The sequence below is a fragment of the Danio aesculapii genome, chromosome 9 (genome assembly GCF_903798145.1).
Source record: "Danio aesculapii chromosome 9, fDanAes4.1, whole genome shotgun sequence".
In the NCBI taxonomy this organism is placed as follows: Eukaryota; Metazoa; Chordata; class Actinopteri; order Cypriniformes; family Danionidae; genus Danio; species Danio aesculapii.
This window is the reverse complement of record NC_079443.1, coordinates 34,175,864-34,193,057: the sequence shown is the minus strand read 5'-3', so window position 1 is coordinate 34,193,057 and position 17,194 is coordinate 34,175,864. Positions and strand designations below refer to the sequence as shown.

The window sequence follows — 17,194 nt, the reverse complement described above, 5'->3', positions numbered from 1 at the left end:
GTTTTTGTTGCTTAATAGAATTTTCTGAAAACATTGATATTCAAATGTCGGCGATTAAATTTGTGATAAAAGGAAATCAGCAAGGACAAATTAAACTGATCAAAAGGCACAGTAAAGGCACAGTCCATTATAATGTTATAAGATTTACATAATAAGAATAATATATAAAAAAGAGTAATACAAAAAAGAATATTGCAATTCAAAAATTCTAAATAAAAGTTTTAGAAAATCAGAAAAATACAAAGACAATTAGGATGATGATAATATAGTATATGATAATAAATTGCAATTTTTTAATAATGAGAAATAATATCTGAAATAATAAAGATATATTTTTAAATTGTAATAATATTACTATTTTTTAAATAAATAAATAAATAAATAAACTAATTAAGTACAACTATTTTTTATCAGTAGTTTATATAGGCCAAGTGCATTATTTAGCTAATTATTTGACCATTTTGACATTTTCACAAAAAAATAAATAAATTAATATATTAAAGAGTGTTGTATAAATGTCCATCTTACTGGCAGGAACATGAGGACTCCATTGTGAAAAACAGAGGGTCCATGAAGAGCTCCAGCACCTCTTTCTTCCACGCTCGCTTAGTGTAGGCATATCCACTCAGACTGCTCAACAACTGAGCACCCGCACAGAAACTAGGCATGTTATAGGCACTGAGAGACAAAGATTGAAAACAATCACTGAAACTTCTAAAACGGGAAGGATTTTAAATTAAATCCATCAGTCATATAACAGTGAATAAACATGAACTCTCTTTAACTTCAAGTAAACAGCATATTTGGCACACTCACCTGTGATTTTTTAGATAGGGAAAAACATAATACATTAGACGTGAAATGAGAGGCACAGCTTTCTCCTTCTCGTCGCTGCGATAGACCATGTCCAAAAGTGGAGCCAGAACCTACAAACACAAGAGAACAAATTTGAAAATACCTTTGTTGCAATTCTCTGGTCCATTTTTTTTTTACAAATCAAATTCAGTAAGTAATGCAATAATGTTTACTTAATCCAGACAACCATTTAATTAATACAAATGCTATTATGTTTTATATCTGCATTTTTATGTAAAATGTTACATATTAATGACAATGTTTCCTTATTATTTTATTTCCAATATTGTTTAAAAATTGTATAGCATATGTGGACATTCAGTTGCAGTCTGAAGTCCTGTAATCGCACATCCCTTACCTCAGCCAGCAGAACCAGAGCTTGTACACTGAATACAGATGGTGCTGAAGACGATACCATAGTACTGCCCTGACCTGCACACTCTGAAAAAAAAGACAGAGTCCATTTTCATAAACCGCCTCCATTTAAGGCATGCATTAGAGCCAGGCATCATTATTATCAGATCATGTCAGATACAGAGTGCACCAGGTCAGGTTTTGGAAGTAGAAATGGCATTCATTTACTTCATAGTGAAACTAATTTAACAGCTGATACTTTTTGAAAGTCCAAGGTTGCTATTCTATTGTATATGCCAGGGGTGTCCAAAGTTGGTCCTGGAGGGCCAGTGTCCTGTATAGTTTAGCTCCAACTTTCTCCAACACACCTCCGTGGAAGTTTCTAGTATACCTAGAAAGAGCTTGATTAGCTGGTTTAGGTGTTTTTAATTGGAGTAGGAACTAAAATATGCAGGACACCGGCCCTCCAGGACCGAGTTTGGATACCCCTGGTATATGCTTTACTTGAACCCATGTTTTTGGTATTTTGGATGAGCTGAAATTTTAGCCAACATTTTAGCCAATAACTTTATTTTTGGAAGCAGATGACCAAAATATAAGCAGACAAACATGGTTACTAAAATAAAATGCATGCAAAAACAGTGAACGACTGATTTTAAACTGCAGAACACAAGGTACCTGCTAGTTAACCACTTTTTTTTTTGTGCAAACCTGAGTAAAAATAGCAGTTTGCCACAAAACATGCCACAGTGGAAAGTCTCCCAAAACCTCTTGCTGGCAAAACCTCATCTAAACTGCATGTGAAAAATCACGTACTGCAAATCAAAAATCAAAACCCTCATGGTCAGACACACACACACACACATATAAACAGATTTAACTTGTGGAAACCCATATATTATCAGCTCTAATATATGGGCCAATAACGATAAGGTTAAAAATAAGCAATTATTGACCAATATGGCATCCTTTATGTTTTAAAAACGATTGGGTTTATTAGCAGATTGCTAAAACTGCATTACCCATGATGCTCTGCAGAAAATTCCTCCAATCAGAGTGACAGAAAAAAAGAAGATATATAGTTCTGTTCACTCCCATGCAACACCATGAAAAACAAAATCAAGATGACTCCCTAAACTTTCAAAATTCTTTGTATACTCCTCCTAGCTCATTGCTTTATTTCTTGGGTTAAAACGCTTATTTGTTTTAATCAACACAAAGATACTTCTGGAACAAGCACTTTGAGCATATGTACTACTGCACAGTTTTACCTTCAAATTCATTTCCGTCATGGTCATCTTCATCTCCCTGAAGACAGACTTGAGGCTGTGCTTTTACCTCCAGGTTTCTACTCAGCCAGCTGGTCTGCTCGAGAGACGAGCCGGCCACAGCTCCCACCGCTTCCAGTATACGCTGGCTCACTTCCTGTTGAGGATGCAATCACTATGTCAACAAATGTTCAAAGGGTGGGAAAAATACTTTGGGTAATTTTTATTTTTTTGTTGTTTTTATCAATAAGACAATGCTTAGCAAGATATTTATTTATAACTAAAGTTTTAGTTTCATTTCTACTATATCAACAGAACACTTGTTTTGCCATCTCTCTCTCTCTTGCTGTACCGGTCTTACCTGCAGTTCTTTGGTATCCCTCTTGTTGTCGATATTGGGAAGTCTATTTACACAGTCATTAAGGATGCTGCAACAGTAAAATAAACAGAGATTAGTGTTTCAAAAGACATTTCACCTTTCAATAGAGTCTAATGAGAAATTCTGTTTTATATAATAATAAAGTACACTGAGTTTTTGACTGATTTTTTAGCTGATTTTTTAAAATTACTGTGGTCATGATTGCTTACTAAGGTTTTTCGTCATTAGTATGTTGCTAAAGTAGTGCTAGGTGGTCTCATACTAGTTCTAATTCATTAGACATGCTGACAAAGAGTAAAGAGTGCAAAACCAAATATGCAGGTTAATTTTTTTTGGAGGTAACAGATTGGCTGTAGCTGCGTGTAGTTCATAATAGTGACTATATTATTATTTTTTATTCACCCAAGGAGTAAGAAGTGTCCAGGTGGGGCAAGGTTGAGCTGAACAGATTCTCTGAGCAGACAGAGGAGAGGATTAATGTTCTCCTGAAGAGCTTGAGCGGTGAGACTGAAAAAACACAATGAGAAATAACAATGCCATCAAAATTACATTATAAAAATACCCCATTGTAAAACAATCAACTTTATTTCCAACTGCATTTCAACAGTTCACTGGACTAAGATAAGGCACAATTTAAATTGTCAATGATGTCATTGGACACTATACCTTTGAATGTAGACGTAGCTGAACTGCAGCATTGGAATGTCAACTAAAGTAGACTTCTGACCGGGAGAAAGAGAGTGAGCGTTAATTCAAGATGTAATGCCTACTTACTGGACATATTCTGGTGACAATAATTTTCCTCAGAGGTCATTACAAATGGTCAAAAACCTTCTTTAGGATGTTCTTCATTTATAAAAGGTGGCATTAAAATTTGTTAGGGTATGTTAGGTACTGTATTAGGGTTCAATTATAATACGTATTGTTTCATGTTTTCATTGATATTTCATAATTTAGATAGATAAAGAGAAGTACACTATGATAATTATAAAGTTAGATCCAAAAATATGATTGAGCTTACATTTCACTTGCTGAAGACAAAACTAAAGGGAAAATGCACCAAGAGCAAGCAGGAACTGAAGACAGTTGCTGTGAAGGCCTGTCAGAGCACCACCAGGGATGAAACCCAGTGTCTGGTGATGTCTATGCATTTTAGACTTCAGGCTGTAATTGGCTGCAAAGGATTTTCAACCAAGTATTAAAAAGTGAAAGTTTGATTTATGATTATTATTCTGTCCTATTATTCCTACAGAGTTCACCTGATTTGGATGTAAATACCCTCCAATTAAAGCTTTTCAAATAATTTCAAATCGTTTAATTTAATTTAAAATCCATTGTGCTGTGTATAGAGCCCAAAATGTTAGAATTGTGTCGATGTCCAAATATTTATGGACCTAACTGTATATACAAACTACTGTATATTATATGACAATCTAAAGAAAACCTTGACCAGAACCTTGTTTCAGCCAAGATTACCTGGCAATGTAAGGCGGTGCAGGGGAATACTTAACATGCTAATAAAACATTAAATTTTCTACATTAGATTATTTACAAACTAAATAACTACAGCAGGCTAAGAAAAACAAAGCACTAGACCAGCTTTATTATTTTTTATGCTGTTTAAAATGGCCAAGATAACAGGTCATGTGCAACTTTAAAAAGAAGAGAACAGAAAACAGGATATTTATCTGTTAAGCGCTTAAAAACCTTCTGTGACATAACTTTATGAAACGCTGTTTTAAATAAATTCAATTTGAATGATTCAATGATCCAGTCATAAAGACAGTCACTTTGAATGAAGGATAAAAATGTAATCTGTATTTCTCACACCTAGTAAGGGGAGTTGTTATACTTACAGAGTGGTGTAAATTAGTAGTGTAGTGTAAGGCCAGCTTCAGTAAATGAGTGCATGCAGTACCTGGTCTCCCTTGATCTGATGAGGTTTCTTCACCACCTCTCTGATGAGCTGTAGTATGGTGTCTGTACGGAGTGTGTTTAATGCCTTCACTAGATCCACTAGGGTCATCTGAGAATCACTAGCATCTGGTAAAATCTAAGAATGCATACACAAACATACATAAATATCACCCCAAAAGTCTATTGGATTACATAATGTCATTTTTGCACTGACACAAATCATTCACCTTGTTTCTGGAACGTCTTTTACGGCTTTTCCTGCTATTCCACACAGCGGCCACAGAGGCCATGACCTGCACTCCAAACTGCTGGGTCAATGGCATTAAGAACTCCAGAACCTTTTGCCGCAGGATCTACAGAGAGGAAAAACACTTTATTGGTATATCATGCACAGGACTAAGCAGACAACAGCAGTACACCATTATCTTTAACTAAATTGTTTAAATAAAACTAACTAACTGTTTTTGGGTTTGTTTTCTTCAAGTATCAGACATACCTTAGTGCTTTTAAAGTACACAGAAGTGGGTGTGGTTCTACTACCATGGGTGGAGTCACAGCCCTTGACCACGCCCCAGAGTAAGGCCATGCTGCTAATCATATGTGGAAACTCCTCCAGAATGGCATTGCTGGCATTTCGCAGGTCTGGAACATCACCGCCTGCAGTTGCCTACAGAAACAACACAAAACAAATAAAACATAAGACAAATATTTTGCATGTTTTTTATTTACCAACAACGATTCAGTGGTGATCCTGGCATTTTTGATGTCCCTGCCAAGATCAGATCTTATTGAAACTACAACTCTAGATCTATGCATGTATATTAGGAAATAAGGGGTTTTGGTTGAATATTATGGTGGGATTTTATAGACATTGGCAAACTGTGATGATAAAAACAGCATTCCCATGCTTTGATTTAACTTGAAATTCAAGTGGAAAATTCTCTCCAGGTCCAATACCTTCAAATTCATGCACTTATTGTGTGGACAATTTCCAGGCATCAACTTTTAGTGGCTTCAGCCTATTTTGCAATGTTGGGAAACACAATGTAACGTAATGTATAAATGTGTGTAACTTATGTAAATGAACTAAACTATGTTGTAAATGCTGGCAAAAAATACGAATAAATCAGTCGACCAGACAGAATATAAATGTATTTTTTCCAGAAAACCTCTTGCATAAAATAAATTCAAACACATTCAAGGATCTGTATCTATGCATGTTTCCCTTAAAAAACATCCAGGACCTTGATTTTTAACTTTCAAAGATTTTAAGAACTAATGGGAACCCTAAAAAAAACCACTGGTGACTGAAAATCTGAATCACTGTCATGCCTGATTTATACTTCTGTGTCATGCAGATGCCTATGCTTCGGCACAGTCTGCAGCTCTCAAAAAAAATGTAACTACATATCGGAACGATGCGTAGCGCAAGCTCTGTTATTGGTCGGCTTGGTAGCGCTGTGTGGGCAGGACCGAGAGCCGAGCAAACCCGTTGAAGTGAGTGTTTACAAGTGTGGAGTCCCTTCAAGGAACTCCAGATGGAATATGATGCGAGCGAGTGAGTTTGAGCTACTTCTACAATAAGGTAGCGTTCAGAAAAAACAAAACACCAAAGAAAACAAAAGAAAAATCGACACCGAGGGACATAAACACCTACTGCCAGCTAGCGTTTCGACAGTGTTATTGCAGAGCAACACAAACAGCGCGCAGAAGTATAAATGCACGACTACGCACAAGGCAGTCACCGTGGGTCATACCAATCAATCGATGCAGAAGTATAAACCAGGCTTCAGTGTGAGCAGTGTTTAAGATCTATGCATGAAGTGTGGGACTGGATTTCCTCCCTAGACGAATTTATACACCATCTATGCCAGGATCCAGCACCTTTTGTTTTAGAAGATACTTCTATGTCTTACTTTCTTGTGGTCCAGCAGACAGTAGTGTGTTATAGTGGTCAGTCCCTCCAGCAGTGTCAGAGGATAGTCAGGCGCTATGTTCTCCCTCTTTAAGGTACCGCTAAATAAAACCACAAAATATATGCCCGGTTCAAGCTGTGATTGCAATGACATACCAGCATGTAAATATGATCAAATCATGTGCGTCCACTCTCACACAAACAACCACAAAGAATATTTACTTGTGTGAACCCTTGATTCCATCATGCTCGTGCTGTTTAACAAGCTCATCAAAGTTCCTGCAGATCTGGGCAATTATTGGTGATACAATGATGGCCAGTGATCGTCCTAAATATGGCAGAACTTCACACAGCAGAGTGACCCAGGCTGGGTGCATGGCACAGCCATACTGTGGGTGCAAAGCCCGAGCGGCTGCAGACACAAACATGCCCTGGGCGGTGATAGGCTGACTGGATACATAACGCACTGCTTTTATGGACTGCTGGAACATCACAGCTGTTTGCCACTCTCGTGCCAAAGCAGAGGACGGTGGTTCTACGCGACGCTGTGGGTTAGACTGGCCTTGATCGTGTTCTTGTGGCTTGGTATGTGGTGGGCACACATGATGCTCCAATACTATAAGAACCTTTAGAAGCTTTAGTAGGGCAATCTGGAGCGGATGCTCAGCCCAAGTCCCATCCCGGCCAAAATTGATAAGGCTCTCCTCTGAGATCTCTCCTCCGTCTTGTCCTTGGTCTTCTTCTGGCAATGTGTGCTGGTCAGGCCGATCTACTCTCTGGCAGACATACATGGAGGCAGAAAGTGTTAGAAGGACATACTGCTGCACCTTGTATCCCCAAAGAAGGTTGCGCACTGCTTCCACACTAGCAGTTCCCTTTGTGTCTCCGTTTTGCTGGGCCACCCTCACCAACTGGATCATCAACTCTGTCAGCACCTCCACGCTTTTTACCTGCACCTCTCGATTGGCTTGGAGTTGGCGAGTGGGAACACTAGCATATGATGGATAGTTTGAGCGGAGGTAACGCATACATAGGCTGGTGAGCAGCTCTAGGAGGAGAGTTGGCGGACAAGAAGGTGAATGGAGAGGAGATAAGGCAGGCTGGGATGCATCAGGAGTGCCTCCATTTGGTGGAGTTGAGCTCTGCAATTGCCCATAGAAGCAGCCACCATCCTGAGCCTGACGGTGCCTCTGCAGAAGGTTCTGGATGAGGTTGAGATGAGCAATAGAACTGCAGTCCAGAGAAGTACTGGAAAGAGCCTCCACAAACGGCCCTGCACTTGTTCGAAGGATGGTCTCTAAAATAGTGAAGGCGTACAGAATCTGGCTGCTCTCGTACTGCTGCTTATAGAGCAGAACATGACGGAACAGCGAATCCACTGCCTCACGTTTCTCCCGCTGTCTTTTTAGCTGCCGGGTCTTGGCCATGGCTTCTAACTGCCCATCATCTTCATCACTAGAGAGCGAATCGGAAACCTGTGTACGTTCTGAATCCACCCTCTGCAGGCCATTGGGAACAGCGTCCTCTTCCACACTGCCATCCTCATGTCGCTGTAAGTAAGGGCCGGAGCTTGAGCTGGAGTTTTCAGTGGAGTTCTGAGCACCGCTGGTGTCTGCAGATTCTGTGTGTTCACTTTCCTCTTCTTCCTCTACTTCTTCATCCTCCCCCTCTGTCTCTTCACTCTCACTCTGGGAAATTGTTGGTGAATCGGGGGGTGTTAATTCTGGGTCTCGTTCCAACTCCGCCCACAGTGCTTCACGGTCTACTATGGTTATGCGATTCACAAAGCTTTCTTCTGTTTGGCAACCAGGTGTCATGCTGTCTCCAGCACTTTTTGGGATGGATCGGTCTCGCCAGATCAGTGCCTTTACATTACCTAAATCACATAAAAATATTTCATCAGATCCTAAGAACATAAATACCCAAACTTGCTAAACTTAACACAATTTACATTACTGTGTAATTATGTTTTCCCATTACCCTCTAATTATGCATTTTACTACCAACATGCATTTTATTTATATTTACCAAGGGGCTCAATGCCTAATCCTTTATGCACTCAACTTTCCATATCCTCTTAGAGCAGGGGTGTCCAAACTTGGTCCTGGAGGGCCGGTGTCCTGCTGAGTTTGGCTCCAACTTACTTCAACACACCTGCCAGGAAGTTTGTAGTATATCTAGTAAGAGCCTGATTAGCTGGTTCAGGTGTGTTTGATTAGGGTTGGAGCTAAACTCTCCAGGACATCGGCCCTCCAGGATCGAGTTAGGATACCCCTGTCTTAGAGTTTCTATCTGCAAATTTGTAGCAGAATAATTGAACTTTCATCACATATTAGCACAAAATAAGCAGTTCAAAAGTTTGGGGTCCATATTTTTTTAAAAGAAGTCTCTTTTTATTTATTGACATTACTACAACTTTACAAAACATTATTCCTGTTTATTAAATTTTTTTCTAATGTAATGTTTTACTCCAATTTACTCATAGACACAAAGTCTTTAGTGTCACATGATTTTAAAATGCTGATTTGGTGCTCAAAACTGCTTTATCGGTTTTGAAAACAGTTGCTGCTAAATATTTTTAAGTAAAAAAATGTATGTGTTTTTCAGGATTATTTGATAAACAGCAGTTATTAGCAAAATAACATTTATTTTAATTATTTTTAATTCTTTAAAAATCTTTTGCAACATTGCAAACACATTTACTGCCACAATATATTCTATAATAATAATGACCCTCCAATTTTGATTGGCAGCGTACACATCAAGAACTAGAATGAATTTCATTTTTATTCTATTAGTTTAATTCTTATTATACTGCAATTCAATCTGAAGTTGTACTACTTCATTCATTTCTGCCCTGAACTGAAGCTCTGGCACCCCTGCGTGCATTTATTTGTTGTGTGTTTTGATTACGTACCAGCAGAAAGATTCTGTTTGATGCTTTGTATAGGTGATCTCTGTGTTTTCGGGTCCAACAGTAAGAGCAGCACCGGTTCCAAGATACGGACTACATCACTGAGAGAGAGAGCACGCACCAACCAGTTCTGTGCTGCAGCACGAACACTACCATCCTGATTGTTCAAGCTATCTAGTACCACAAATAAAGACCTGAGAACAAAGAAATACATAGAGGGATTTGAGTGAATATGGCATAAAATATTATGAAAAAGTATAAATTTGGCAATTATATTTGGTGTGTATGACCTGTCAAATGAGCGGTTGAGAGAAGTGCTACGACTGGTCTGGATTTCTCGTGTCAGGTGCCACAAGACAGAAAACCTGTGGAGCGCCTCCAGACATACAACCTAACACAAACATACACACAGTCATTTGATGATTTAATTAATGTTTGTTGGAAATGTGTAAATGTGTAAATTAGGGATGCTCCCATCAAGATTTTTGGAGCCGATACCCAGTACTGAGTCCTCATCATGGTGACCGGCCGATACAGAGGTTTATATTACTTTAATATTGCATAAAGCACATTTCCCCTCCAAGTATGATACTTAAGTGGAGCTTTCTCCTTTCCTAAAAGAATAAATGAAGGATGTTGCATATAATCCCTTAAACACGTAACTTATAACCATTTAGTGTGGACACGTCATGGCCAGAAGCAGCTTTACAGAAAATAATAGATTAAACAGATAAAAAAAATTGGAGAGGAAAATGACTGACATTTCAATTTGAAAACAAATAGAAGTAAAAACTAAGAATAATTCAACATGCCTCGATGAAAAAAAGTTTGGAGTGCAGTTTTTATGCATAAGAATTTAAAATGCATCTTCCTCTGCTTGTATACACATATAACACTTGCGAACGGTTCATGTGATCGGCCAGATAAGCGAGTACTGATCTAGTCATAAAATCGATCAATAAAAAAAACGATCGATCAGAGCATCCCTAGTGTAAATGCATTAAATTGACAAATTGCAGTACCTTGTCCCCGCTCAGTAAACCCAAGCAGATGATGTCCTCACAGATGGATGCAGATGGAGCCAAGCAGTGAAGTCGATAAAAAAGCTCCACACAAGATACATGATGCTCTTTACGCTCAGTGTCTAACTGAGCCCACAACACCTGAGATACACGCTACAAAAGATAAAGAGAATCAGTGAAGAAAAAGACACTTTAAGGAAAACAGATAATTTTCTCCTTTAATAGAAAAACATTGGAATAATTATCAAAAACACCCAAAAATTATAATTCTGTCATAAATTATTCATCCTCATGTCGTTCCTTTGCAGAGACCTTCATTCATCTTCAGAGCACAAATGAAGATATTTTAGATGAAAACTGAGAGCTCCCTCATCCTCCATAGACAGCACCTTTCTTTCACATGTCAGATCATCAAGGTGTGTTTACTATGGGCAGTACAACGTGTTGCTACTAGAGTTAGCAGCTCAATACGCAACTGCCATATTGCCTGTAGCAAAAGCACTCTCTGATTTGATGAGGAAATCACAGGTGAAAAAACTTTTCATTGGAGCTTTATATGATTACAGCCGATCCACTAAAGTCACATGGAATGTTTTAACGTTTTTTATTCTGTTTTTTCATCGAATTATTGTTGTTTATGGAGGAATGAATGAATTCCTGAAAAGATTAATGAAGGTATCAGGAAATTGGGATGACATAAGGATGAGTAATTAATGACAGAATTTTCCTGTCTGGCTGAAATAATCTTTCAGTTGCTCATTACCAAATAGAAGTCTGTGGAGTCCTCCAGAGTTTTGAGAACCACAGGGTAGACTGGCGGCAGGGTGACCATTTGGAGCTGTCCACTGAGTGGGTTTGCATCAGAGTTCCTATGACGCTGGTTTTTATCCTGAATGACCAGTGCTAGAGACTGAGAGTGGTTGATCATCTCTAGCAAAGAGGAGATGGCAATATGTTGCACCTATAAAAATATAAAAGAAAAAAAAAAATCTAAATTATTCAGATTAGGGGAGAAGTAATTTTTCCATGTTCTATCCCAAAACACTGTGCCAAGGCAACTCTAATTAAGTCTCATTAACTTTAATTAGGTTGACACTTCTAAATGGTGTAAACGGTGCATTGCAATCAAACCATTCCTAACCCGTATGAATTTGGAGAACACTGGTAAATGGTAAAGCAGGACTCAAAGTTTGTTTTTCCTCATATATCATATTATTATTAATATTTTCACTATATCTCTTTACCATCAACGAGAAAGGAAATCATTCTCCCATGTTTGTTAGACCTTCAGAATAAATGCAAACATAACTTGTTTACAATGAAACTCCAGAGTAAGCTAATTTAAGGTTCCATGAAATGTTTTATAAAATAATACAAATGCATCATAAAATGGTGCATGAAAATTAAATGAAATAATAATTAATTTTCAAATGAAAAAGCTTGTGAAATGACATATTATTTATTAAGACAGCAGACATCACTGTTAGAATCCAATGTTTCCATTTTGAGTACTTGTGAACTGGTACCTGGTAGTCTTTAGTCAAGCAACACAGAGTCATTAAGGACCTCAGCCAATCAGGAAGTGTTCCATCAATCCCTAATGAGAGAAAAAAAATGAGTTTCTAAAAGAACACACAATTTAACCTAGTAATGCAATACAGTTTCTTTACATGCCTGTCTTGTTGAACATAGATGTGTGCAGCTCTTGATTTTCTTCCTCTGTGAAATAGACAGGAAATGTCGTACATTCCAGGAGAAGCTGGCAGAGCACAGTAAAAGCCTGACGGCATGATTCTGATATCTCCCCTTTGCTCTTTGACTGAAAATTTCCCATCCACTCCAACTGTGCAGGTCTGTGGTCTTTACCCCCTTCTCTAGATAACCCGTGAAGGGCATGAATCCTCAGTTTACTGGGGTTGAAGAACTCTGCAAGCCTGTCTTTGATCAGACCCAGGTCTCGGCTGCCTTTCCGTTTCAGTGGAGACCGCTTGCTGCTTTTAGGAGACGCATTAGCATCAAACTGATTTGCTTCTTCCTGTTTCTTCTTCTTCTCTGGATCCACCATGTCTAACAAATGTCTGGAAGATGCAAGAAGTGAATGGAAACGATACAGGGATAGAAAAGGAAAAAGCAAATATAATGAGTATGCATGCTGCTAGTCTTAGAGGAAGAGAAGAATAATATAATGTAATGTAACGTGTGTATTTATATAGCGCATTTATCGTGTATGGCCATCAGTGGTGGAAAGAGGACTGAAAAAAAATCATACTCATGTAAAAGTACCATTACTTGCCCAAAATAGTAGAGTAATAATAGAGAAAAGGATCTGTTGTAAATAATGCTCAAAGTATGTGTAAAAAGTAATCAAGAGTAGTGAGTATTGAGTATTACACTGTGAAAAGCTGATGTGTTTACATGCAATTTTTGCAGGGATGTGTAAACGTAACATTCTGTAGTGCATTTATTGATTATTTAAGGGCATTTAGCAATTTTAGTCATCATAAAAGTAAACATCCGTCTTCTTCTCATCAATGACGTGCATCTAAACAGTCTCTGGGTCACTGTGTGTGAAGATTTTGGACATCTTCTTGGACACTTTTAATACTTCCAAATGGTTTGCTGCATTTATAAAGCGCCCATGTCGAAAAATAAAGTAGTGACTGCATGTTGAAGGAAAGTAGTGGAGTAAAAGTACTGATACAGCGCTAAAATGTATTCAAGGGAAAGTAAAAGTACACATTTATAAAACTACTTCGTAAATTACAATTCATGATGGGGGTGGGGGGGTGGGGGTGTCAGACCCCTTCAAACCCCCTGTAATTCGCACCCTGAATACAACCGGTTTATAATGTTCATAGTACACCCATCTGTAAATATCACCATAGTTCTTCTAAAATTGCACTTTATAACTTTAATCCTGCACTTGCTGCTATTGCACTCCTGGTTAGACCTAAACTGCATTTCGTTGCCATGTACTTGTACATGTGCAATGACAATAAAGTTGAAACTAATCTAATCTAATCTAATATTCTTTGCTGGGTGTCCTGTTCCTACATTTTGTCAACTATTGCAATACATTTCCATGCATACCCCCAAAAATTACGTTATAAATTGGGCACATGCAGTGTACCTCAAATGAGTAAATTACCTTGTGATCAGAGATGCCAGTATGTCCTGCACACATTTAGACATGTTTTCTATAGTTCCTCCTCTTCTCCACACGTCCTCAGCCTCAGAGTTTACACCTGAAGCACTTTCGATTCCATTATGAACAGGCAGGAGATGCTGTTCAGACGGAGACGCGCTCAGCCCTAATCCACTGTCTTCAGAGCGTAAAGGGGGATACGGAGCTTCACCCGCCTCCACCTCCTGTGCCTCATGTCCATTCAGACCATCCTCAGCAGAGCCGCTATTCTGGTTACCATCCACCTGCTCACTTTCCTTTACTTTGTTGTTGCCCGTCATCATAATCTATATTTGAACATAAACAGAGGACTTTGATATATCACACGTTCAAACCATATTAGGAATAGCACTAGGATATTCATTTCAATCCAATTAATCTTTATTTCTATAGAGCTTTTACAATGTAGATTGTGTCAAAGCAGCTTAACATATAAGTTCTAGTAAATTGATTCTAATTTAAATCATTTAATATCTCAATTTACACACATAAAAAAAATCTACTGTTAAAAAATTTGGGATTTGTAAGAAAACTTTAATTTTGTACTTCAAGCTATTTTCAAGCACTTCTCACAAGCATTAATAAGACCTGATAACATGTAATGTGATCTGATGAAGTATGTATATGTATGTTAAAATATCTACCACATTTGTAAAGTGTTGTAAAAGTCTGAAAATGTCAACATTTTACAGTACTTTACAACTGTGGTAGATTATGTATATCATCATACCCCTTTGAAATAATGACTTTATTTGTCATATAGCCTGAAATCAAATCACATTCCAATAACTTTTCCAGATTTTGGAATGTTTTTGTAGTCTTCTCCTAACCTGTGCTTTTCTACAACTTTATCCAGAAGGTCGTTTGAAAGCAGGATGTAATGCGAGTAGATTTTCAGAGGGTGTGATGATTTATATATGCACTGTATATACAGTTGAAGTAAGAATTATTAGCCCCCCTGTTTATTTTTTCCCCTAAATTCTGTTGAACGGATAGAGAAGATTTTTTTTCAACTCATTTCTAAACATAATAGTTTTAATAACTCATTTCTAATAACTGATTTATTTTATCTTTGCCATGATGACAGTAAATAATATTTGACTAGATATTATCAATTTAGGGTTAGGGTTAGGATTAGGGTTATTAGCCAAGTTATTGCTTAACGATGGTTTGTTCTGTAGACTATCGAAAACCAATCTAGCTTAAAAGAGCTAATAATAGTGACCTTAAAATGTTTTTTTTTTTTTAAACTGCTTTTTTTAAGGCGAAATAAAACAAATAAAGATTTTCTCCAGAGGAAAAAATATTATCAGAAATACTGTGAAAATTCCTTGCTCTGTTAAACAGATTTCTATAATAATTAATAATTCTGACTTCGACTGTACATACTTCAGCAGATGACATTAAATCAGATGTTACCAGGTCTTTTTAAAAAAAAAAAACACAAAACATGATAGTATGTTTTTATTGCATTCCACAGACAATTTGATGTGATCAGCAATAAATGTAAATGTAATTTACTCTCAAAAATTGGCTTACAGTGATTATTTCATATAATAACTGTTAGTTTTGCAAGTCTTTTTTGTTGTTGCTGTTGTCGTTGTAATTGTTACATTCTCTTATCTTAAAATTCAATGTTTTATCACATTTGTAAATGTAATTTATTTGTGCATCATTTCTGGACATTATTGTTTATATTTATTATTACCAACAACCATTGCAACTTCAAAATGAGAAATGCTTTGACAAAAATTACACCATGTATGGATGGGGGGTGGGTTGTATTTGTATTTTTTCATTGTTATTATTTTTTTGTTTTGTTAATTGTTTAAAAAAATGTTAAATAAGCACTTAAATATTCATTCATCCATTGTACATATTCATCCATTGTATATATTCATTCATTCATTTTCTTGTCAGCTTAGTCCCTTTATTAATTCGGGGTCGCCACAGCGGAATGAACCGCCAACTTATCCAGCACATGTTTTACGCAGCGAATGCCCTTCCAGCTGCAACCCATCTCTGGGAAATATCCATTCACACTCATTCACTACGAACAATTTAGCCTACCCAATTCACCTGTACCGCACTTCGGACTGTGGGGGAAACCAGAGCACCTGGAGGAAACCCACGCGAACGTGGGGAAAACATGCAAACTCCACACAGAAACGCCAACTGACCTAGCCGAGGCTCGAACCCATATATATATATATACATATATATATACATATATATATACACATATATATATATATATATACACATATACATACATACATACATATATATACATATATATACACATACTCACACACACACACACACACACACACACACACACATATACATATATATAAAAATAATTGGCTGACAGTTAAATTGTTATAGGGATAATATTGTGATTTGTTTGTAGTGAAAATTCTATTTCAAATTTATGCAACCATTCTTGCAGTACAATGGTTTTAAACACTGATAATAATAAACATTCCAAATCAGCATATTATGTTTACTGAAGTGAAACAAAAAGACTTAAATGATTATGCTAAAAACCTACATCAAGTGAAAAACAGGTATTTAAAATTGTAATATGATTTCACAATATTACTGTTTTGACTGTATTAAACTGCAGCCTTGATGTGGGTGAGCAAACTTATCAACCCCAAACTTTTAATTAGCAGTAGAAGTAAAAAAAACCCCATCATACCTGTGTTTGTTCAACATCTTGTGTCTGTGATTCGGCCTCCATATCCATATAAGCCACTGGCATCTGTATCTTACTAAGCACTTTAAAACACGCCCTCGTGGCCTGCGTAAGTTCTGAAAGGCTGAGAGAAGTCATGTGACTACGTAGCGACTGCAACATGTTGCCCAACATCTGTGGCAGGTATTGCGTTTGAATCTCTGGGTAGAGTTCCTAAAACAAATAAACCAAGTAAAGAAATCAGACCAAATGACCAAAGTTTGGATGACTAGACCGAAGATGAATTATCAGCTCATACCAAAGGAATAACATCCAGCAAGAAGATAATAAGTGTGGAGAGTTCAGTCACTGACGAGGGGCTGCTCCAGGATTTAGATGGACTCTTTTCAGTTGGATCGCTCAGTGAGCTGAAAAACAAACATGACATTAGACATCATCATCTCATAATCTCTTTAATGTTTATTATGAGTTTGAGCTTGTTTACCTGAGACAGATTTGGAAGTGTCTTGTCATGTAGTCCCAGAGAAAATTGCTGCTCATGGCGCTCACAAGCATATTGACAGTCTTTATTATCTCCGAGGAGTTCTTATTCTCCTTGATTTTACTGCACAGATAAGTAGATATAAAACATTTAGATACAGTGTTCATTTGTGTATTATTAATTCATCATCCCTTTATTAATCTG

At 37.3% G+C, this 17,194-nt stretch overlaps 1 protein-coding gene across 1 annotated transcript in view; it reads right to left on the bottom strand.

Annotated features, from left to right (window-relative positions):
* Positions 1-17,194, bottom strand: part of dop1b (DOP1 leucine zipper like protein B) — a 43,658-nt gene that overhangs the window by 10,322 nt on the left and 16,142 nt on the right. The window contains exons 11-32 of the mRNA XM_056465523.1: positions 16,994-17,113; positions 16,808-16,916; positions 16,513-16,722; positions 13,773-14,095; positions 12,299-12,702; positions 12,151-12,221; positions 11,388-11,585; positions 10,625-10,777; positions 9,893-9,993; positions 9,606-9,796; positions 6,911-8,564; positions 6,690-6,789; positions 5,270-5,440; positions 5,001-5,126; positions 4,775-4,909; positions 3,523-3,578; positions 3,259-3,363; positions 2,839-2,905; positions 2,481-2,634; positions 1,214-1,296; positions 817-926; positions 529-678 (exon numbers count right to left, since the gene is read on the bottom strand). Coding sequence (XP_056321498.1) covers positions 529-678; positions 817-926; positions 1,214-1,296; positions 2,481-2,634; positions 2,839-2,905; positions 3,259-3,363; positions 3,523-3,578; positions 4,775-4,909; positions 5,001-5,126; positions 5,270-5,440; positions 6,690-6,789; positions 6,911-8,564; positions 9,606-9,796; positions 9,893-9,993; positions 10,625-10,777; positions 11,388-11,585; positions 12,151-12,221; positions 12,299-12,702; positions 13,773-14,095; positions 16,513-16,722; positions 16,808-16,916; positions 16,994-17,113 — 4,791 coding nt within the window. The remainder of the gene's footprint in view (positions 1-528; positions 679-816; positions 927-1,213; positions 1,297-2,480; positions 2,635-2,838; positions 2,906-3,258; positions 3,364-3,522; positions 3,579-4,774; positions 4,910-5,000; positions 5,127-5,269; positions 5,441-6,689; positions 6,790-6,910; positions 8,565-9,605; positions 9,797-9,892; positions 9,994-10,624; positions 10,778-11,387; positions 11,586-12,150; positions 12,222-12,298; positions 12,703-13,772; positions 14,096-16,512; positions 16,723-16,807; positions 16,917-16,993; positions 17,114-17,194) is intronic.